We start from the raw sequence: 17,755 nt of genomic DNA, 5'->3' as shown, positions 1-17,755 counted from the left end.
TGAGATGCCCACGGTGCAGGGCGCGGAGGAGGCTGAGAGGCGATTCGGCCCGGAGCGCTCTGCGCCTCCCAGCCCTGACCGTGCTGACCCGTCCCCGGGGTCGCTGACACCCCATCGGTTCTCTGTCCTCCCAGGGAAGCGACAGCGAGTACGAGGTTGACGCGAGCCACCAGAAGGCCCATTCTTTCGTCAACCACTACATCAGCGACCCCACCTATTACAACTCCTGGCGCCGCCAGCAGAAGGGCATCTCTCGGGCCCAGGCCTACAGCTACACGGAGAGTGACCCGGGCGAGCCGGACCACGCCACCCTCTCCAACAGCAGCAGCGCCCAGCAGGGCAGCCTCTTCCGGCCCAAGGCCAGTCGGACCCCAACGCCCCAGAACCCCCAGAACCCCCCGAGCCAGCAGAGCACCCTCTACCGTCCCCCCAGCAGCCTCGCCCCCGGCTCCCGGGCCCCCATCGCAGGGTTTTCATCCTTCGTTTGATGTCGTCCTCGTCCTCGTCGGCGGAAGAGGAAAAAGAAAACACGGCACCCAGCTCTTCTCCACCCCTCCCCGCACCGCCTGCCAAAAAACAAAAACACCAAGAAACCAAGTCAACTTTTCACCTCCTGAGTTTATTTTTCCAGAGATTCCAGGGACAGCAAAGCCGGTGTGGAGAAGCATGGAGAAAAACCGCGAGGGGACGTGTGTGGCTTCGAGATTGTGGGGTTTGCTGCGGCTTCAAGAGGCTGAGCGGGGGGGGCGGGGGCGGGGGGGCGGCTACGGTGGACACCAGTGAGTTTAGGCCAATGGAGACAGACAGAGGGAAGGAGGGAGGGAAGGCAAGGACAGGAGGGAGGGAAGGCAAGGACAGGAGGGAGGGAAGGCAAGGACTGGAGGGCCGTCAGGTGGGCGTGACCGGGGCCAGGAAGCTTCTGGAAGTCCAGCCAGCTGCTCCTTTCCGCATGTGCTGCAGCTCTGGACCCAGTGCTGGCTGGTGCCAGGACGGGCATCCCGGGGGGGCAGGCGCCCCTCCCGCGCCCAGTGTCCCCACCAAGCATCTGGTTTATTTAGGAAAACGAAACCAGCTCAAGGGTGAGACTTTGCCTACCCAGCTCCTTGCTCCTAACTGACCTTTCTGTTGTGAACACAAGGAAGAGGAGGTCCCTGGGGCTGGGGGGATGCTCCCAACTCCTACCCACTGAACCCAGTCATTCCTTTACTTGAATTCACTTACCCATCCGCATCCCCCGAGCACAGACTCAGAGAGATGGACTCGGGAACAGAGGCGGGGGGCGGGGGGGGGGGCCCGCCGGCCCAGCATCCCTGGAATAACAGAGCGTGGGGCAGGCCGTTGGGACTGGAAGAAGGACTCTTGGACTTTCTTCTTTCTTCTAATTCAGGTACCATCTGCCCCCTCACCCCACCTTCTTAAAGGAAGACAGAAAAGGGGGCTCCAGAGACAAGAAAAGGGACTGCAGGCTAGGCCGCAGTGAGGCATGACACCATTATTTACACACACCACCACCCCCTACACAGACACACCATGCACTCGCAAGGAAAAGGGTCCAGGGATCCTCCCCAGGAAAAATCTCTTTGGGTCCTCCTAGCCAGCAGGACACTCACTTTAAGATCTGTGTCCCTCGTTCCCAGCCTACTGTTCTTCGTGTCTAAGACCCCCGCCGCCTCAGCGCAGGGGCACAGGAGCCCAAGGGGCGGGCCAAGTCCCTGGTGCAGAGGCTGGAGCTCCCAGCACCTGGTTTACAAAGGCAGAGGCCACCCCAACCCTCAGAAACGTCTTCCAGACTCGGCTCAGCGAGGAGGGGCCTCCTCCAAACTGGACACGAGCTCCTGGGGTGCACAGCCAGGCCTCCAGAGGAGCGGGTCAGATGGGACCACGGGACAATTATAGCTGATGGGAGGCAGAGCTTTCACACACACGCGAGTTGCCCGGAGGAATGTTCTTTAAAAAGCTACTTCTGGTGTCCTGGGTCTTCCCATCAGCTCAGAGCTTCCGGATGCAAGGGTTTAAGGAGGAGCCTTTCCAGCAAATTCCCTGGGTGCCCACCCCACCGCACCCCACCCCACCCACCCCAGAGCCCTGCAAAGGGGCCCACCCCCCAGACTGCTCTGTGAGAGGGGTGGCCGAGGTGGGACCCCTCAGTGGGGAGCTCCAGTCCCAGTCACCCGACCAGCCGACCACGGGGAGGAGGCCACGCCCCATTGAGGGCAACGTGGAGAACGAGGAAGGAGCTGAGAAACAAGCCAAGGACGTTGCAGGGCTGTCCTCCTCCCCACCGACACGGGTGCCTGAATGGAAGCAGGGCCGGTGGCCGGTGGAAAGGGCATGCCACCCAGCTGGGGGCTCCTCCCCAGGCACTGGGACCCCCAGGAAACATGATGGGGAAAAGTGGGAAGATGGCTCCACATACGGGCTGACCCACCTCTGGGGTCCAAACAGCACCTTCCCAGCTCAGGGGGTCTAGAAAGGGAAGCAGGGTCTTTCCCCCCAGGGAGGACACAGGCCTGAGACTCATCTGGCAGTTGCTCTTCCCTCCCTCTCTCTTTAAAACCACCTCATCCGTTTCTCTGCTGTGTGTTGAACCATAGAAAGTCCTTCCTGGTTTACATGAAGAACCTCTTTTTGCCCAGCCCACGGAGGGACTGGGGGGAGGAGCCGGGACTGGGAGAAACGCTGTGTGTACACGCGCATACAGTTCACAGGAGGGCAAATCCCTTTTGCCTTCCGCGGATCACCTTGTGCATTAAGACGCTCGCCCTCCCTGCCCCACGCGCTCCTCCACACCCGCGCTGACGCTCGCGTGCACCTGTGGGGCGGCGCCCACGCTCACCTGGGCTCTCGCTCACCTGGGCTCACGCATGCGCGCGCGGATACACACGCACTGTGCGGCGGCGTACCTGCGTCAGCAACCCCCTCGGAGGGGCCGACTGCCTCCAGTGAGACACAGGCAGCGTGAGTCTTGCCCACGTGGGGCGAGGCTGGGCTCTGTTGTCTGAAAGGGCAAGGCGAGGACACTGCCAACCAGGGCTCTTCGAGGAGCTGGGAGGCGGGCGGCCCCCGGTGAGAGTCCCACCCTCCGTCCATCCCCCCACCTGGAACGGTGCCTCCACCGCCCCAGCCACACCTGGAAGCCCGGCTTCCAGCCGTGCACCTCTAGATTTCCAGAGGACTGATCCTTGTCCGTGTTTACATATCTGCTGGGGCAGTGGCGGCTCCTGTCCGGACACCTGGCCGCGCTGGAAAGGTGTGTGTGGGCACTGCCCATGGGTCACGGGGAGCCTCCCTGCCCTTTGGCTTCTTGGGCCCGTGACGTCAGACCCCGTGTTGCCCTGACTCCCCCTGGAGCGGGCTCACCTGGGGACAGCGCCTGGCTCCTCACCTGGCCCTGCCCCGCCGTGCCCTCCGAAAACCTGGTGTTGCCCTGGGCAGCTCACACCTGGTGCACTAGCTCGGCCTTTGCCCTCCTGGCCGCGCCTCCTGTGTTCACAGCCCTTCCGCACCCAGACTGCCAAGACGACCAACCAAAACGCTGCCCGGGGCTCCAGAAGCGCCCTCCTCCCGGGGGCTCCGGGGAGTCCTCGGCGCCGGGCGCCTCCCCTCCAGTCTCCGGACTGACACTGCCCAGACTCAGAAGGAAGAGGAGGCCTCCGGCCGCCCCGCCCGGCGGCTCGCTGGCCCGAGGCCTTCTGTCTGCCCGCACTTCCCTGGGCAGAGCTTTCAAAGGTGCCAGAGCCCTCCGCCCTCCCATGCCCCACTCTGGGCGGGGGCTCCCCTCACCTGGTGCCCAGCAGAAGGTGCCCACACTTGTGAGGGGCTGGAGGGCACCAGTGGGGAGGGGGGTCACCTGAACACCTGCCTCCGGCTCCCCAGTGCCTGTGTGGGGACCTACCCAGCGGCCACCCGACCACCCCCCCAACACAGGTGCCCTCTTGGGACACGCCACCCCCTTCTCTTTGTTTCTGTAAAAATAACCAAAAGCATTTAAATGTGTTACCTTCTTTTACACATATAGACTCCAAAAACAAAAACCAAGACAAATCTTTATTTTTTTGATTTAAAAAATATAAGAAAAATTATAGGGAGAGTATTCATTATGGCAGGTGTCTATCTGTAAGAAAAATATATATATATGTCATATAGCTTGTTAGGTTTATTTTTTGAATGAAAGGTAACAAATTGATTTGAAATATATACCACAAGAGGTCCCATGTCCCGTCAAACTTGTCAGTATTTTATAAATAAACTTTTTTTTTTTGGAATTCTGAAGCAACATTCATTCTTCTCCCTGGAGGGCAACCCCACCCCCATATCACTCTCAAGTAATCTGATTCTGAAACACCCATTTTTAGCCTTGCTGTGGTTTTGCAAAGAGAGTCAAAGGTTCAAATTTTTCTGCTTTCTTAATTCACGGATGAGTGGACGTCTGTGCCTTCAAGTGAAATGCACTGTTTTGTTTATTTTACACTTAAAAAAAAAAAAATATATATATATATATATATTTTGGTTGCCCTCAGGATCTTCCATCTTTATTGTGGAGTGTGGGATCTCTTATGTGGCATCCAGCTCCCTTACTGGGGATTGAACCAGGGCCCTTTGCATTGAGAGTGTGGGATCTTAGCCACTGAATCACCAGCAACTGTCCCTATTTTATACTTTCAAGATAAGAGCCTCTTAGATTATGCCCAATTAGAGGCAAAATGATAATGACGAACAATAATAGTAATAGCAATTGCTAATGCTCCTATTCACCGAAAGGACTGATGCTGAAGCTGAAGCTCCAATACTTTAGCCACGTGATGTGAAGAGCTGACTCACTGGAAAAGCCCCCGATGCTGGGAAAGATTGAGGGCAGGAAGAGAAGGGGACAACAGAGAATGAGATGGTTGGATGGCATCACTGACTCGATGGACATGAGTTTGAGCAAGCTCCGGGAGTTGGTGATGGACAGGGAAGCCTGATGTGCTGCAGTCCGTGGGGTCACAAAGAGTCGGACATAACTGAGCAACAACAATGCTTCTATGGCATTTTACCCTGTGCCAGACGCTGTTGTAATCACTGTACATTGATTAACTTCCTGGAATCCTTGTGCTTACCCCCTGGGAGGGAAACTGGACCAGGGAGAACTTAAGTGGCTCGCCCCTGAGTATTGGAAAAACCAGGATTTGTTCTAAAGCAGGCTGGTTCTAGAGATAAACGCTGCCTCTCTGCTACGTGAGGGTAAGTTTCTTGCTGATTTCCACCTTACTTTTGACAAAGCCAGCACCTCGTATCCTAGTGATCCTGATGTAGCAAGAACCACTGTGGCATGTGGCCACTCTATCCTAGTTAATCCACCCGGATTTAGAGTTAGGGCTTGACTTGCTGAATTTCTGAGTACACAGGTCTTAGGCTCGACTACATTCTTCTCCCACAAGTTAAGTCAGATGGATTCAAATAAGAGAGAGTGATGGGAAATAATTTTAATAGAACAGATAATGCAGGACTTCCCTGGCAGGCCAGTGGTTAAGATTCTGTGCTCCAAAGCAAGGGGCATGGGTCCAGTCCCTGGTCAGGGAACTGAGATCCCGCGTGCCATGGGTGTGGCCAAAAGTGAAAATCATCATAATAAAATAGTACCTGTGATGCCACTCAATTTTACATAGTACACTTCTTTTATTTAGTCTACGTTGTATAATGAGTTTTTTGTTTTGCTTGTTAAATCATCGTACTCTTTTTCGGTCCCACGGACTGCAGCTCACCAGGTTCCTCTATTCATGCGATCTTCCAGGCAAGAATCCTGGACTGAGTTGCCGTTTCCTTCTCCAGGGCATCTTCCCAACCCAGGTATCAAACTCACATCTCCTGTGCTGGCAGACAGGTTCTTTTCCATTGAGCCACCTGGGAAGCCTGTACAATGCCTGCCAGATATTTATACATACAAAGGCTACTCAACCAATCAAGACATAATTAAAGCAGGGAATTTAAAACACGTAAGTAGGTATGTACCTTCTTCACTTTATTTTTACTTAAAACTTGAAAATGTAGATTAATCCACCAATCTGTTCATAGTGGATGTAGTGCTTTTCCTTTTTTTTTTTCTGTGTGTAGAGTTTTGGTCTTTCTTACACATCTAAAATGTATCATCAGTGAATTCCAGTTTCTACCTCTTTAAAGTAAAGCAAAAATGTACAGGAACTTGGAACTGAAGATTTCCAGTTTCTGGCTTGTGAGGAGCTTGGAAAGTGCCAGCCCATTCAAACAACGAGTAGAAAACCAAGCAAATGGAAAAATCAACACTTCTTAGATTCATAAGAGAAGTGAACGAAGTCTCAGGACCAACTGCTGCCCCCAGAATTAGAGGAACGGGTGAATACAGAGAATCTCCACGTCCCAGAGTAGACATGATGAATTGGTATAAAAGCCAAACCCTAGACTTTATTTTATTTGATTGTTTTTGGCTATGCCCTTCAGCCAGTGGGATCTTAGTCCCCTGGCCAGGGATCAAACCTGTGCCCCCCGCAGTGGAACATGTATTCTTAACCACTGGACCTCCAGGGAAGTTCCTAGATGTTATTATTCTTTCCCTAATACTCTACAGTTCTTGTCCATGACTAACTCCACACTCTTTCATTTTGGAAACTTTGTGTTATCAAAGTACTTCTTTTCCAAAGCATCCGATGTACTCTTCTCCTTTTTCATGCTTGTCCTACTCACTTACATCATATTTCATTAAATTATGTAATTACTATAAAAAGCACAACTGGCATAAACAAGTTTGGGAACAGTGCTCAGCAACTCTTTGTAAACATCCAACTCAGTTTGGTAGGAGTGGGAGTGTGTGGGTATGGCAGAAAGCAGGCCATTAGCCTTCGGCATTTGGAGGTTGATAGATTTCTTCATGTTTAGCAGAAAGAATCAGTTAATACGGCTAATTTGTTAAGTGGAGATCAGAGAAGGGAGCTTCTGTATATATGACAGGACAAACCCTGCCCACTCTGTAACTAGTTTTCAAGATGAGTAAGGGATTTTCAAGGGCGATTCTGACCACCTAATACCTTCACACTGTACACAATACGGAACCCAACCACATTAGCTTAGAGTCCATGCCAACTGATTTGAGGAGGTTTGGTTAAAGGATAGCAAGGGGAAGACATTCCAGAAGAATGAGTCAGAAGAGTGGGTTCGGTTCTAGAGTGGTCACTTGCAGACTGAGACTCGAAGTGTCTTTTTTTTTTTTTTCTGGAGTACAGTTGATTTACACTGTTATGTTAGCTCCAGGTGAACAGCAAAGTGATCCAGTTATACACATACATATATACCTTTTTTTCCCCCAGATTCTTTTTCCTTATAGGTTATTACAGAATTCTGAGTAGAGTTCCCTGTGCTATACAGTAGGTCCTTGTTGGTTATCTATTTTATATATAGTAGTAAGTATCTGGGCTTCCCAGGTGGCCTTTGTTAGGTAAAGAAGCTGCCTGCCAATGCAGGAAACTTAAGAGATGTGGGTTAGATCCCTGGGTGGGGAAGATCCTCTGGAGAAGGAAGTGGCAACCCAGTATTCATGAATACTCCAGTATTCTTGCCTGGAAAATCCCATGGACAGAGGAGCCTGGGGGATTATGGTCGCTGGGGTTGCAAAGAGTCTGAGACGCCTGAAGTGGCTGAGCAGCAGCAGCAGCGAGTATCTGCTAATCACAAACTCCTAACTTATCCCGCCGCCTTCCCAGGTGGCTCCCTGGTAACGAATCTGCCTGCAACACAGAGACTCCGGTTCGATCCCTGGGTGAGGAAGATCCCCTGGATAAGGGAATGACAACCCACTCCAGTATTCTTGCCTGGGAAATCCCATGGACAAAGGAGCCTGGCGGGCTGCAGTCCATGGGGTCGCAAATGAGTCAGACCAGATGGAGCACGCACGCATGCACGTCTGCTCCATTGAAATCCCTCTTAGTTTCTCAGGGGAAACAGGTAATCTACCATCAACCACACTGACAAGAAGAGCCAAGGAAACAATGAGATCTGAAGGAAGGGCTTGAGCCACCAAAAAGCGTGTCTTCTGGGTGGTAGAAGCTTGTTTGTTCTAGACCCAAGAGACAGACAAGGCGATGGCACCCCACTCCAATACTCTTGCCTGGAAAATCCCATGGACAGAGGAACCTGGTGGGCTGCAGTCCATGGGGTCGCTAAGAGTTGGACACGACTTAGCAACTTCACTGTCACTTTTCACTTTCACGCATTGGAGAAGGAAATGGCAACCCACTCCAGTATTCTTGCCTGGAGAATCCCAGGGACGGGGGAGCCTGGTGGGCTGCCGTTTCTGGGGTCGCACAGAATCGGACATGACTGAAGCGACTTAGCAGCAGCAGACCCAAGAGAAGCCTCTTGGTGTTCTGGAATTCAGTCTCAGCGTTTCTAATCCTCAACCAGCCCCTCCCTATCTGTGGCCAGTGGGCACGGTCTGTGACTGTTTCCAGCAAAGATACCAGTCAAATACACCAGAGAGAGAGAGAGGGAGAAAAAAGACAATTCCTTCACCGAAACAATGGGGATGGTGAATCTGCTGAGAGGCAAGCGGGGAGGGGAAAGGAAGGTGCTTTCCAAAACCAATGAGACACAGGGTGATACAATATACTGGCCTGGATTGTAGGTAATGTTCCTTCTGTCCACTGAGAAAAAGCAACCTCACTGGGAAAACATCAAAGAAGCCTCTCAGATTTCTTTTCTAAGAACTCTCAGCATCACCAATCAGGAAAAGGACTCTTGATTGGCAAGTCTAACCAAAAAGTGTATGGGGCTGGCAGACCTAGGTTCCCAGAAATTCCAACTTGAGCTTGAACTCAACTTCCACCAGCCTCCCCTCCCTTGTCTGTGGAACGGATGCAACTTCTGCCCTTGCAACATCAGACTCACGGAACAAATCACAGAGAAATAAACTTTTAGATGGAGGCGACATCCTGGCCGCCTCCTTCCCACTTTCTCTGTCCTGCACAGGGAAGGGCGCGTCCTGAACTGTCAGAGGCTCTGTGTTTCAGTTTCCCCATCGTGATGGCAAAGCACTTTGGTTCTGAGGCTTGGTTGCAGTCTGCAGGCTGAGAGTTCAACTGCTGTTTTCCCTTCTGACATCCTAGCTTCTGGCAGGGAGGAATCACTTAAAGCAGCTTGCTCTGGAGGTTATGGGTTATGGAGGAGGTCGTGTTAGGGTGCAATATAAGAGGGTAAGAGAAGATGAGCCTGGGTCAGCTCCAGCTCCGTCAGCCCATGGGTTCCGCCAGATTCAAGAAGGGCTGCCGACTGCCTGCCCCAAGGCTTCCAGCACACACGGAACCCACCCACCCACCACATTGGCCCCGAGAGGCCAGGAAACCCAGGAGGCCTCACCACTTCCCCCTGGGTTGTCTAAGGCCAATTGCTCAGAAGCTTATCTGTACCCTGGGAATGAACTGAACTGAAATAGTGTTTGGTTCCCTTTCCTCCCAAAGTTGACCATCCCAGTCAACCAAGCCCCTCAGGTTGGGGTTTATTCCTTCTTAGTCAGAGGTTCAGCCAATGCCCAGGTCACCCCAGAGGACACAGAGGGTCAGAGCCCAAAGAATATCACCCATTGCTCCTGAGGATCTGAATACCAGGACGACTTCTATGGACTTGGCCCTGAAGGCTGGTGTGTGGACGTGGGACCAGCCTAGTACGGACCTGACTCTGACCTGAAGGTCTCCTTCTCATGGCAGGTGGGGGCGGTGGGGGGGTGTTTGCTGCAAGACAGTGAGGGCTGGGCTGGCTGAACACCCACCCCCTGCACAAGCTGCCTGCCGCCTCCTAGTATTGAAGGGTTTGTATTAATAATCTGCTCAACAGCGCCTGTGGAGCCCAGATAAAGCAGCCGATGAATAGGGTCACGATAGGTTCCGTGCCACACCTTCTGTCCTGCTGTAATTATCTATGACACTTCCTTTCACTGGGTCAATAAATGACCTGGTCCTCCTCCTGATAGGTGGTCACTGACAGTGGAGGCGGCCAGCGGGCCCAGCTTGACGCGTGCCCTGCAGGTGGGCCCTGGGACTGCATGCTGAAGGTCCGGGAGAACCCAAGGACCATCCACTGGACACAAGTGTGACTTGGGTGGTGTGGAGGTGCCAGCAAGTTGGGTTTCTTCCAATGCTGGACCTTATGCTCAGTTTCACCTCTGCTGGGGGCAGGGGGATACCATGACCCCAAATTCAGAGGGTCCTGATGCAAGTTCCTCCCTCTTATTTTTCCCTGACTCCTTGTCCTGCCACTTGAGGATCTGTGTGGTCTCCAGGCCGGTTCTCCCTACCGAGGGCTCCAGGTCTGGAAAGCTGCCCTGCCCGCTTTTCTGACGGAGGAGGCCTTGTTTATACATATGTCTAAGAGGACAAGAGACAGATCCTCCTCCCCGCCCACTTCGCCAGACTGACCAATTATTTGTGACATCTGGTAGGAATCGGGAGGTGGGGGTGGGGTGAGGGGAATCAGTGCTGGGCTGAGCCATCTGTATTAATCTTATTGGTCGGCACAGTTGCTATGACAGAACGCACAGGCCTTGAACGTAGAAAACTCAGGGTCCACTTAGGGTTGACAGATAAAATACAAACCAAATTTTGCATAGGATATATTTATCCTAAAACATTGTTTGTCATTATCTGGCATTCAAATCTAACCAGGCAGCCTCTATTTTTTTTATGTGTTAGATCAGCCAGTTGGTTCCGATCCTCACTGTGTACCAGATGTAGGGGCTCAAGCCAAATTCACAGACCCTCAGATTCTTCCACCAGAGAAAGGAGATGCTGAAAACTGCACTGGCCTCCTCACCGAGAATGTCTGGGTGTCAGCAGGGAGATTACACATGAGTGTGATTTGTAAGCCGTAAAACACGCTACACATTTAAGGGATTATTGCTATTGTTCGTGGATAAAATGACATTTATGTGAAGCCGTCCAAGAGCTCATGGCTTTAGGCACAGTTCTGGTTCAAGCCATCGGCTCCCTCACCAAGTCATCCTCTACCCAGCCTCAGAACTCTCTGAAGCTGGAAATCTTGTCAGTTGGAAACTTCTGCATCTTAGAAATTTGGGGGATTTTGCAGGGCAGAGCTAAGGTGCCTTTTTAGAGAGTAACTGACATGCTGGAAGGCAACAGAGCGATCCAATTAGGGCCATTCGAGGAAAGTTTCATAGAAAGACCATGTATCACGTTGCGATATGGTTTGGGGGAGCCACAGGGGAACCATAGGACCTGGGGTTAGGAAGAGCTAGGCACCACTTCCACCCTGAGCCTGCTGTGAAAGGAGGAAGTTACTGGGGCCTGCAGACAGAGAAGGCTGGATGAAGCCAGCCCGACAGTGCCAGCTTGGGGGTGGTGGGCAGTGGGCGGCACGGAGAGCCACGACCCTCTCCCCATTGGCTCTCCTTCCATCCTCCACTCTCGAGCCCGGGAGAGTGGTCCACACTCGGCAGGAAGTCAGGCCCCACTGGGATGCAGTCTGCCCGGGCCAGGCTCCCCCAGGGGCAGAGAGCAAGGTGGGCACACAGAACCTGTGCCTTCCTGGAGAGTTCTACTCTGACCCCCCAGCAGAGGAGACATACTCCCCTTTCTTCCTTTTCTCAGTGTTGACGGGGGTGTAATTAGACCCATGCGGCTTTGGGGGAGCTCTCCCCAGGATGGCTGGGAACTTCTGGTAGGTTGTATACTCAGCCACTCAGTCATGTCCCACTCTTTGCGACCCCTTGGGCTGTAGCCCACCAGGCTCCTCTGTCCATAGGATTTCCCACCAAGAACACTGGAGTGGGTTGCCATTTCCTTCTTCAGGGGATCTTCCCGACGCAGGGATCAAATCCGAATCTCCTGCACTGGTAGGCGGGTTCTTTACCACCGAGCCACCTGGGAAGCTCCTCTGGTAGGTTAGAGAATGTAAGAGGTCTTTGACATTTTTGCCTGTAACCTCCTGAGCCAACTGGAGCCACAAGACAAAAAACGATACCAGATGGTCTTTGTCGACTAGACCCCGCCCATCACTGTGCCGAAAGCTTCTTCTGCAGCCTCCTTACCACATTGCAGGCTCACCAGGAATGCAGGAATGTCACCTCTTCCTCCTTTAGCAGATAAGGACACCTAGACCTGGAGAAGCTCCAATACTTTGGCCACCTGATGCAAACAGCTGACTCATTAGGAAAGATCCTGATGCCGGGAAAGATTGAAGGCAGGAGGAGAAGGCGACGACATAGGATGAGATTGTTGGATGGCATCACTGACTTGATGGACTTGAATTTGAGCAAACTGTGAGAGATGGTGAAGGACAGGGAAGGCTGGCGTGCTGCAGTCCATAGGGTCCCAAAGAGTTGGACAGGACTTAGCCACTGAACAACAACAGAACTGGAGAGGTGGAGGAACGTGCCTGCCGGGTGAAGGCCAGGGCCAGGGTTCCAGCCCAGGTCCACCAGGCTCCACCGCTTCCTGTCTTTAACCTCCAAGCACCCTCAGCCCAGGTTCAAACACTGCTTGAACTAAAGGAGGAGATGTGAGCCCGCGGAGAGGCCTCCACCCTTCCAGCGGCCACAGGCCGGGCAGGAAACATTATTTCAAGATAGCGATGTCTGCCTGCAGGGCTGAGCAAAGGTTCTCTGTCAAGGACCAGATAGTAAATATTTCAGGCTTTTGGGGGCAGGAGGCCTCCAAAGACAATACCTAAGCAAATGTGCCTGGCTATGATCCAATCAAGATTTACTTATGAGCCCTGGAGACAGAATTTTGTACCATTTTCACATGTCACAAAATATTCTGGTTTTTATTCTTGCTGAATCATTTTAAAATGTGAAAATCATTCATAGTTCCTGGGCCATACAAAAACAACCTCAGGAGCTGACTCCTGGTCTGGTCTATACTTTGCAGGACTTTATGGAGTTTAGGAAGTTGAGGGTGCTGTAACAGGATGAAGAGTCTGCATGCATGCTCAGTTCCTTCTGACTCTTTGTGACCCCATGGACTGTAGCCCACCAGGCTCCTCTGTCCCTGGGATTTCCTAGGCAAGAACACTGGAGTGGGTTGTCGAGCCCTCCTCCAGGGGATCTTCCCGACCCAGGAATGGAACCTGCGTGATTATCACCTGTGTCTCCTGCACTGCAGGCAGATTCTTTACTGCTGAGCCACCTGGGAAGCCCAGTGTAAATCATGCCCCCACCACCAATTCATGTCCACCTGGAATTTCTGAATGTGGCCTTATTTGGAAGCAGGGTCTTTGCAGGTGTAGTTAGCTGCGATGAAGTCACACAGGATTCGGGTGGACTCTCGGGCCAGTGACTGGTGTCCTTGGAAGGGGAAGAGAAAACACAGACACACGGAGGCCACCTGGAGACGGAGGCACAGGTTGGAGGGATGTGGTCACAAGCCGAGGGTGCCAAGGATGGTCGGGTCACCTGAAACTGGGAGAGGCGAGGAAGGCTTCTTCCCCAGGGCCTCACAGCGGGGATGTGGTCCTGCTGACATCTGGGTTCTGGACTTCCAGCCCCCAGGACTGTGAGATAATACATTTTTGTGGCTATAAACCCCCCATTTGCGGTCATCTGTTACGGCAGCCCCAGGGAACAGGTAATAAGCTTTGCTTGCAGCCCCGGTGTGCATCCTCTATCTCTGGGAGTCTTGGTTCAGTGGCCTCGCAGAGGCTGGCAGAAGCCCAGGTGGGCACCGCCCAGACCTCAGGCCTCCCTTCCGCTCCTCCCCCAACAGTTTTAGATTTCTCTAGAAAACTGCCAGCCAGCCCCTGAGTGAAACTGGCAACCATGGGATGCTTATTTTCCTGTTTCTCCCCAACTTCCCCACTTCTTAAATTGTTTCCACCTCTGAGAGCCAAACAACAGTCATTCCCCGAGGTCAGGAAAAACCCTCACCCGCCACTAACCTGCAAAATATTAATCACAGATGCTGGTGACCGGAACTCTGGGGGCCTTGCTCCCTCTGTGGCCGTCGCTGGGTAGGGACAAGGGGCCGGGGGGACAGATGGGGAGCAGGGTGGGGGGGCAGAACCTGCCTGTCTCCTCAGGCTGACGTGTGCCTGGTCCATGGGGAGCCTAGGCAGGCTTCTGGCCTAGCCCAGGTCCACACACCCTCGCAAGGCCCGGCTCCCCATTCCCCGTTTCCTACTAGGACCCGGCATCAGAGCAGCCCCGGAGGACACCCAGATGCAGCCAGTGCCGTCCAGTCCAGTCGCTCAGTCGTCTCTGACCGTTTGCGACCCCGTGGACTGCAGCACCCCAGGCCTCCCTGTCCGTCACCAACTCCCCGAGCTTGCTCAAACTCATGTCCGTTGAGTCGGTGATGCCATCCGACCATCTCATCCTCTGTTGCCCCCTTCTCCTCCTGCCCTCAATCTTTCCCACCATCAGGGTCTTTTCCAATAAGTCAGTTCTTCACATCAGGTGGCCAAAGTACTGGAGCTTCAGCATCAGTCCTTCCAATGAATATTCAGGACTGATTTCCTTTAGGATGGACTGGTTTGATCTCCTTACTGTCCAAGGGACTCTCAAATGCAGTCAAGTACATACACAATGGGCTTCCCAGGTGGTACAGTGGTGAAGAATCTGCCCACAATGCAGGAGACACAGGTTCAATGCCTGGGTTGGGAAGATCCCCTGGAGAAGGGAATGGCAACCCACTCCAGTATTCTTGCCTGGAGAATCCCAGGGACAGAGGAGGCTGGCGGGCTACAGTCCATGAGGCCGCAAAGAGTGGGACACGACTTAGCGACTCAAGAAGGGTAACAATGCACGTAAGTAAGAGTGAGAGTTCACACTTACCAGACACCCTGCTAAGTGCTTCACATTCATGAACTCATTTCGTCTTACAGAGGCCCAAGTCCCCTGCCCCCAGGTGACAGGACCAGGGTCTTCAGTGACATCCTCCATGCCTGGGGACTAAGTCCAATCACCAAGTGTCCCGGTTCGAAAGGCGCTCAGCACTCCTCGGGGAGAAGGGACCTGCCCACACTCCTGTGGGGACCCCAGCTGGAGGCGCATCTCTGACCCCCCAGTCCTGGACTGCTTCTGTTCCACTGTCTCTTCTGGGGAAAAAGTCATTCCTTGAGTTCAGAGCTCCAGAGGTGACCCTAAAATACGGCTGGCAGCCTTGGCGTTGCTTACTTTGTGTGTGTGTGTGTGTGTGTGTGTGTGTGTGCGCTCAGTCGTGTCCGACACTGTGGCCCCGTGCACTGTAGCCTGCCAGGCTCCTTTGCCCGTGGAATTTTTCAGGCAAAAATAGTAGAGTGGGTTGCCATTCCCTTCTCCAGGGGATCTTCCCCACCCAGGGATCGAACCTGCAACCCCTGCTTGGCAGGCAGACTCTACCACTGAGCCCCCCGGAAACCTTTTTTAGTATTGTTAAGGGACTTGGCCAGCCAATAGCTGGGAAGGCACAGGAAGACTCTAGAAGACAAGGGTGGCTGGGAAGAGTGGGAAGGCAGAGGACCCTCCTCAGGAGGAAGCCCCCTTGTCATTTCTTGGAAGGAGCCCCGTGGGGGCGGCGGGGTGCTGAGCCTCTGGATGGTGGCTGTGAACACATCTGTTTGCAGTCTCCCCACTCACCTCCCGCCCCCACCTCGGCCTGCCCTCTGTAATCACCCTGCTGCCTGTGCTTGTCCAGCCTCGTCCTCCTGCCTGGACCAGTCTGGTAGATGCGGGACCGTGAATCAGTGGCCGGCTGTTTCTATTGCCCTTGGATGGGGGTGGAGTTGGTCCAGTCACAACACAGGGATCTCACCCCGGTGTGCGGGAGGGGGCTTCCTGGGGTTCTGCCCCAGGGAGCTGTGTCTACACGGCCCGACCCAGGGGGACACACAGATGCCCCAGGAGCAGGCAGCAAGGACCCACAGGAGAGCGGCCAACAGAGAGGAAGGGAAATAACATAATAGCCACGCGTAGCGACTAGATGACAGGTGACATGAGGCCTCGGAAGACGGAGGCCCAGGAAGCCAGGGAGCCCGGCAGCCTCCTGCAAGGGGTGGCGCTCGCCGCTGCCGGGGAGGACGGCCCTGTGCTGCAGGTTCTTCGAGAACCAGAAATCCACATTTTAGGGATTCCCTGGTGGTCCAGTGGTTAGGTCTCCGCACCTCCACTATAGAGGGCTCGAGTTCAGTCCCTAAGATCCTGCAAGCTGTGTGACATGCGTGCCCTCCAACAAAAAAGAGAAAGCCACATTTTATGTGAATCTGCCTTATACTTATCAGGTGGCCAAAATACTGGAGCTTCAGCATCAGTCCTTCCAATGCATATTCAGGGTGGATTTCCTTTAGGATGGACTGGTTGGATCTCCCTGCAGTCCAAGGGACTCTCAAGAGTCTTCTCCAACACGACAGTTCAAAAGCATTAATTCTTTCGTGCTCAGGCTTCTTTATGGTCCAACTCTCATATCCATACATGACTACTGGAAAAACAATAGCTTTGACTAGACAGACCTTTGTTGATGTCTCTGTTTTTTAATACTCTATCTAGGTCTGTCATAGCTTTTCCTCCAATGACCAAGCATCTTTTACTTTTCATATAATTTATTATAAATTCCATTTCGAGACCCATAAGCCTCCTTACCACAGTTCTCTCTCTGAGTAACCTCCCACTGGCCTTAGACGAGAAATATTTTATTTTGCTGGAAGACTCCCTAGTTGCCACTCAGCTGAGGTTTGACTTGCTACTCAGAAATCTGCTGCCTGAAACTGACTCTTATTGCCAGCTTACCTAACATGTCCTTTGCCTTCAGCCGTGACTGCTTTCTGGAGAACAACTGGCTTGTGGAAGGGACAGAGGGCTGGGAGAGGAGAGAGCGCTAGCATCCCGCGGCATCAAGCTGTCAGGCTGGGGAGCCTAAATTAGCCTTGACATCAGGCTAGGATGAGCTTTTGTTATGACTCAAAGGCATCACAGGGGCAGGGGAAGGATGTACATATGTACACACACACACTCACACGTGTGTGCCAAGACCACATTAGCAAACTGAAAACCCTGGAGAAAACAAACTCTGTAGCCGCCATGATGAGTTTTGACAGTTACACCCAGCCCACAAACATGTTTCTCTACACATCTTCCTTAATCTCCTCACAAATGAGAAGGGATACAGAGGGATTTCCCTGGTGGTCCAGTGGCTAAGACTCTGCACCTCCCAATGCCAGGGGTCCAGTTCGATCCCTGCCTGGGGAACTAGGTCCCATGAGCCACAGCTAAGATCCAAACAGCCAAAAAAACTATTTTTTTAAAAAAGGAGGAGGAGGAATACAGAGACCCTTCTTCACTCTCACCTCTTTTTTACAGCCACTGGATCAACACATAATCTCTTTGCCTTGAACGTAGAGGGCAGACTCAAGGGGGCAAAACAGACATCGCTTAAACCTCATTTCTTTCAGAGCCTCCCTTTGTGTGCCCAGAAGGTAGGGAGACGCCAGGGTCCAACAGAAGAACACAAGCCCCAGATGATCCACCCAAGGACCTGGGAGTCAGTGCAAAGGGAGGGAAGGAGGTGAGAGCACCCCCGCAAAGTGCACACAGGCCCCAGGACCTGCTGGTTTGAGGATGCTGTTCCTTTAAGCGCCTGGAACCTCTGGGCAACGTGTCACATCACATTGGGACAAAGAGGATGCTGAATGACGTCTTCAGCGCCTCTTCACCCCTGGGCTGTGCGCTGGGCTCCAGGAACGGATTTAATCGAGGTCTTCGGCGTGGACGTGGGCTGGGGCTGGGGGTGGGGAGGGGGCAGAGGGTGACATCATCGTAACTGCCTTG

At 53.1% G+C, this 17,755-nt stretch overlaps 1 protein-coding gene and 1 long non-coding RNA gene across 2 annotated transcripts in view; both read left to right on the top strand.

The window, feature by feature from the left end:
* Positions 1-703, top strand: part of SDK2 (sidekick cell adhesion molecule 2) — a 161,705-nt gene extending 161,002 nt beyond the window's left edge. Inside the window, exon 50 of the mRNA XM_040244313.1 lies at positions 135-703. Coding sequence (XP_040100247.1) covers positions 135-488 — 354 coding nt within the window. The 3' untranslated portion in view covers positions 489-703. The remainder of the gene's footprint in view (positions 1-134) is intronic.
* A 6,951-nt stretch (positions 704-7,654) lies between these two features.
* Positions 7,655-17,194, top strand: LOC120866560. Its single transcript, XR_005721702.1, has 3 exons — positions 7,655-7,666; positions 14,745-14,748; positions 17,099-17,194. It is a non-coding gene; the product is annotated as an uncharacterized LOC120866560 (long non-coding RNA).
* Positions 17,195-17,755: the final 561 nt, after the last annotated feature.

This window comes from Oryx dammah, unplaced genomic scaffold (assembly GCF_014754425.2).
Source record: "Oryx dammah isolate SB20612 unplaced genomic scaffold, SCBI_Odam_1.1 HiC_scaffold_8, whole genome shotgun sequence".
NCBI lineage: Eukaryota > Metazoa > Chordata > Mammalia > Artiodactyla > Bovidae > Oryx > Oryx dammah.
The sequence above is the reverse complement of the archived record's forward strand: the minus strand, read 5'-3'. Positions and strand labels throughout refer to the sequence as shown.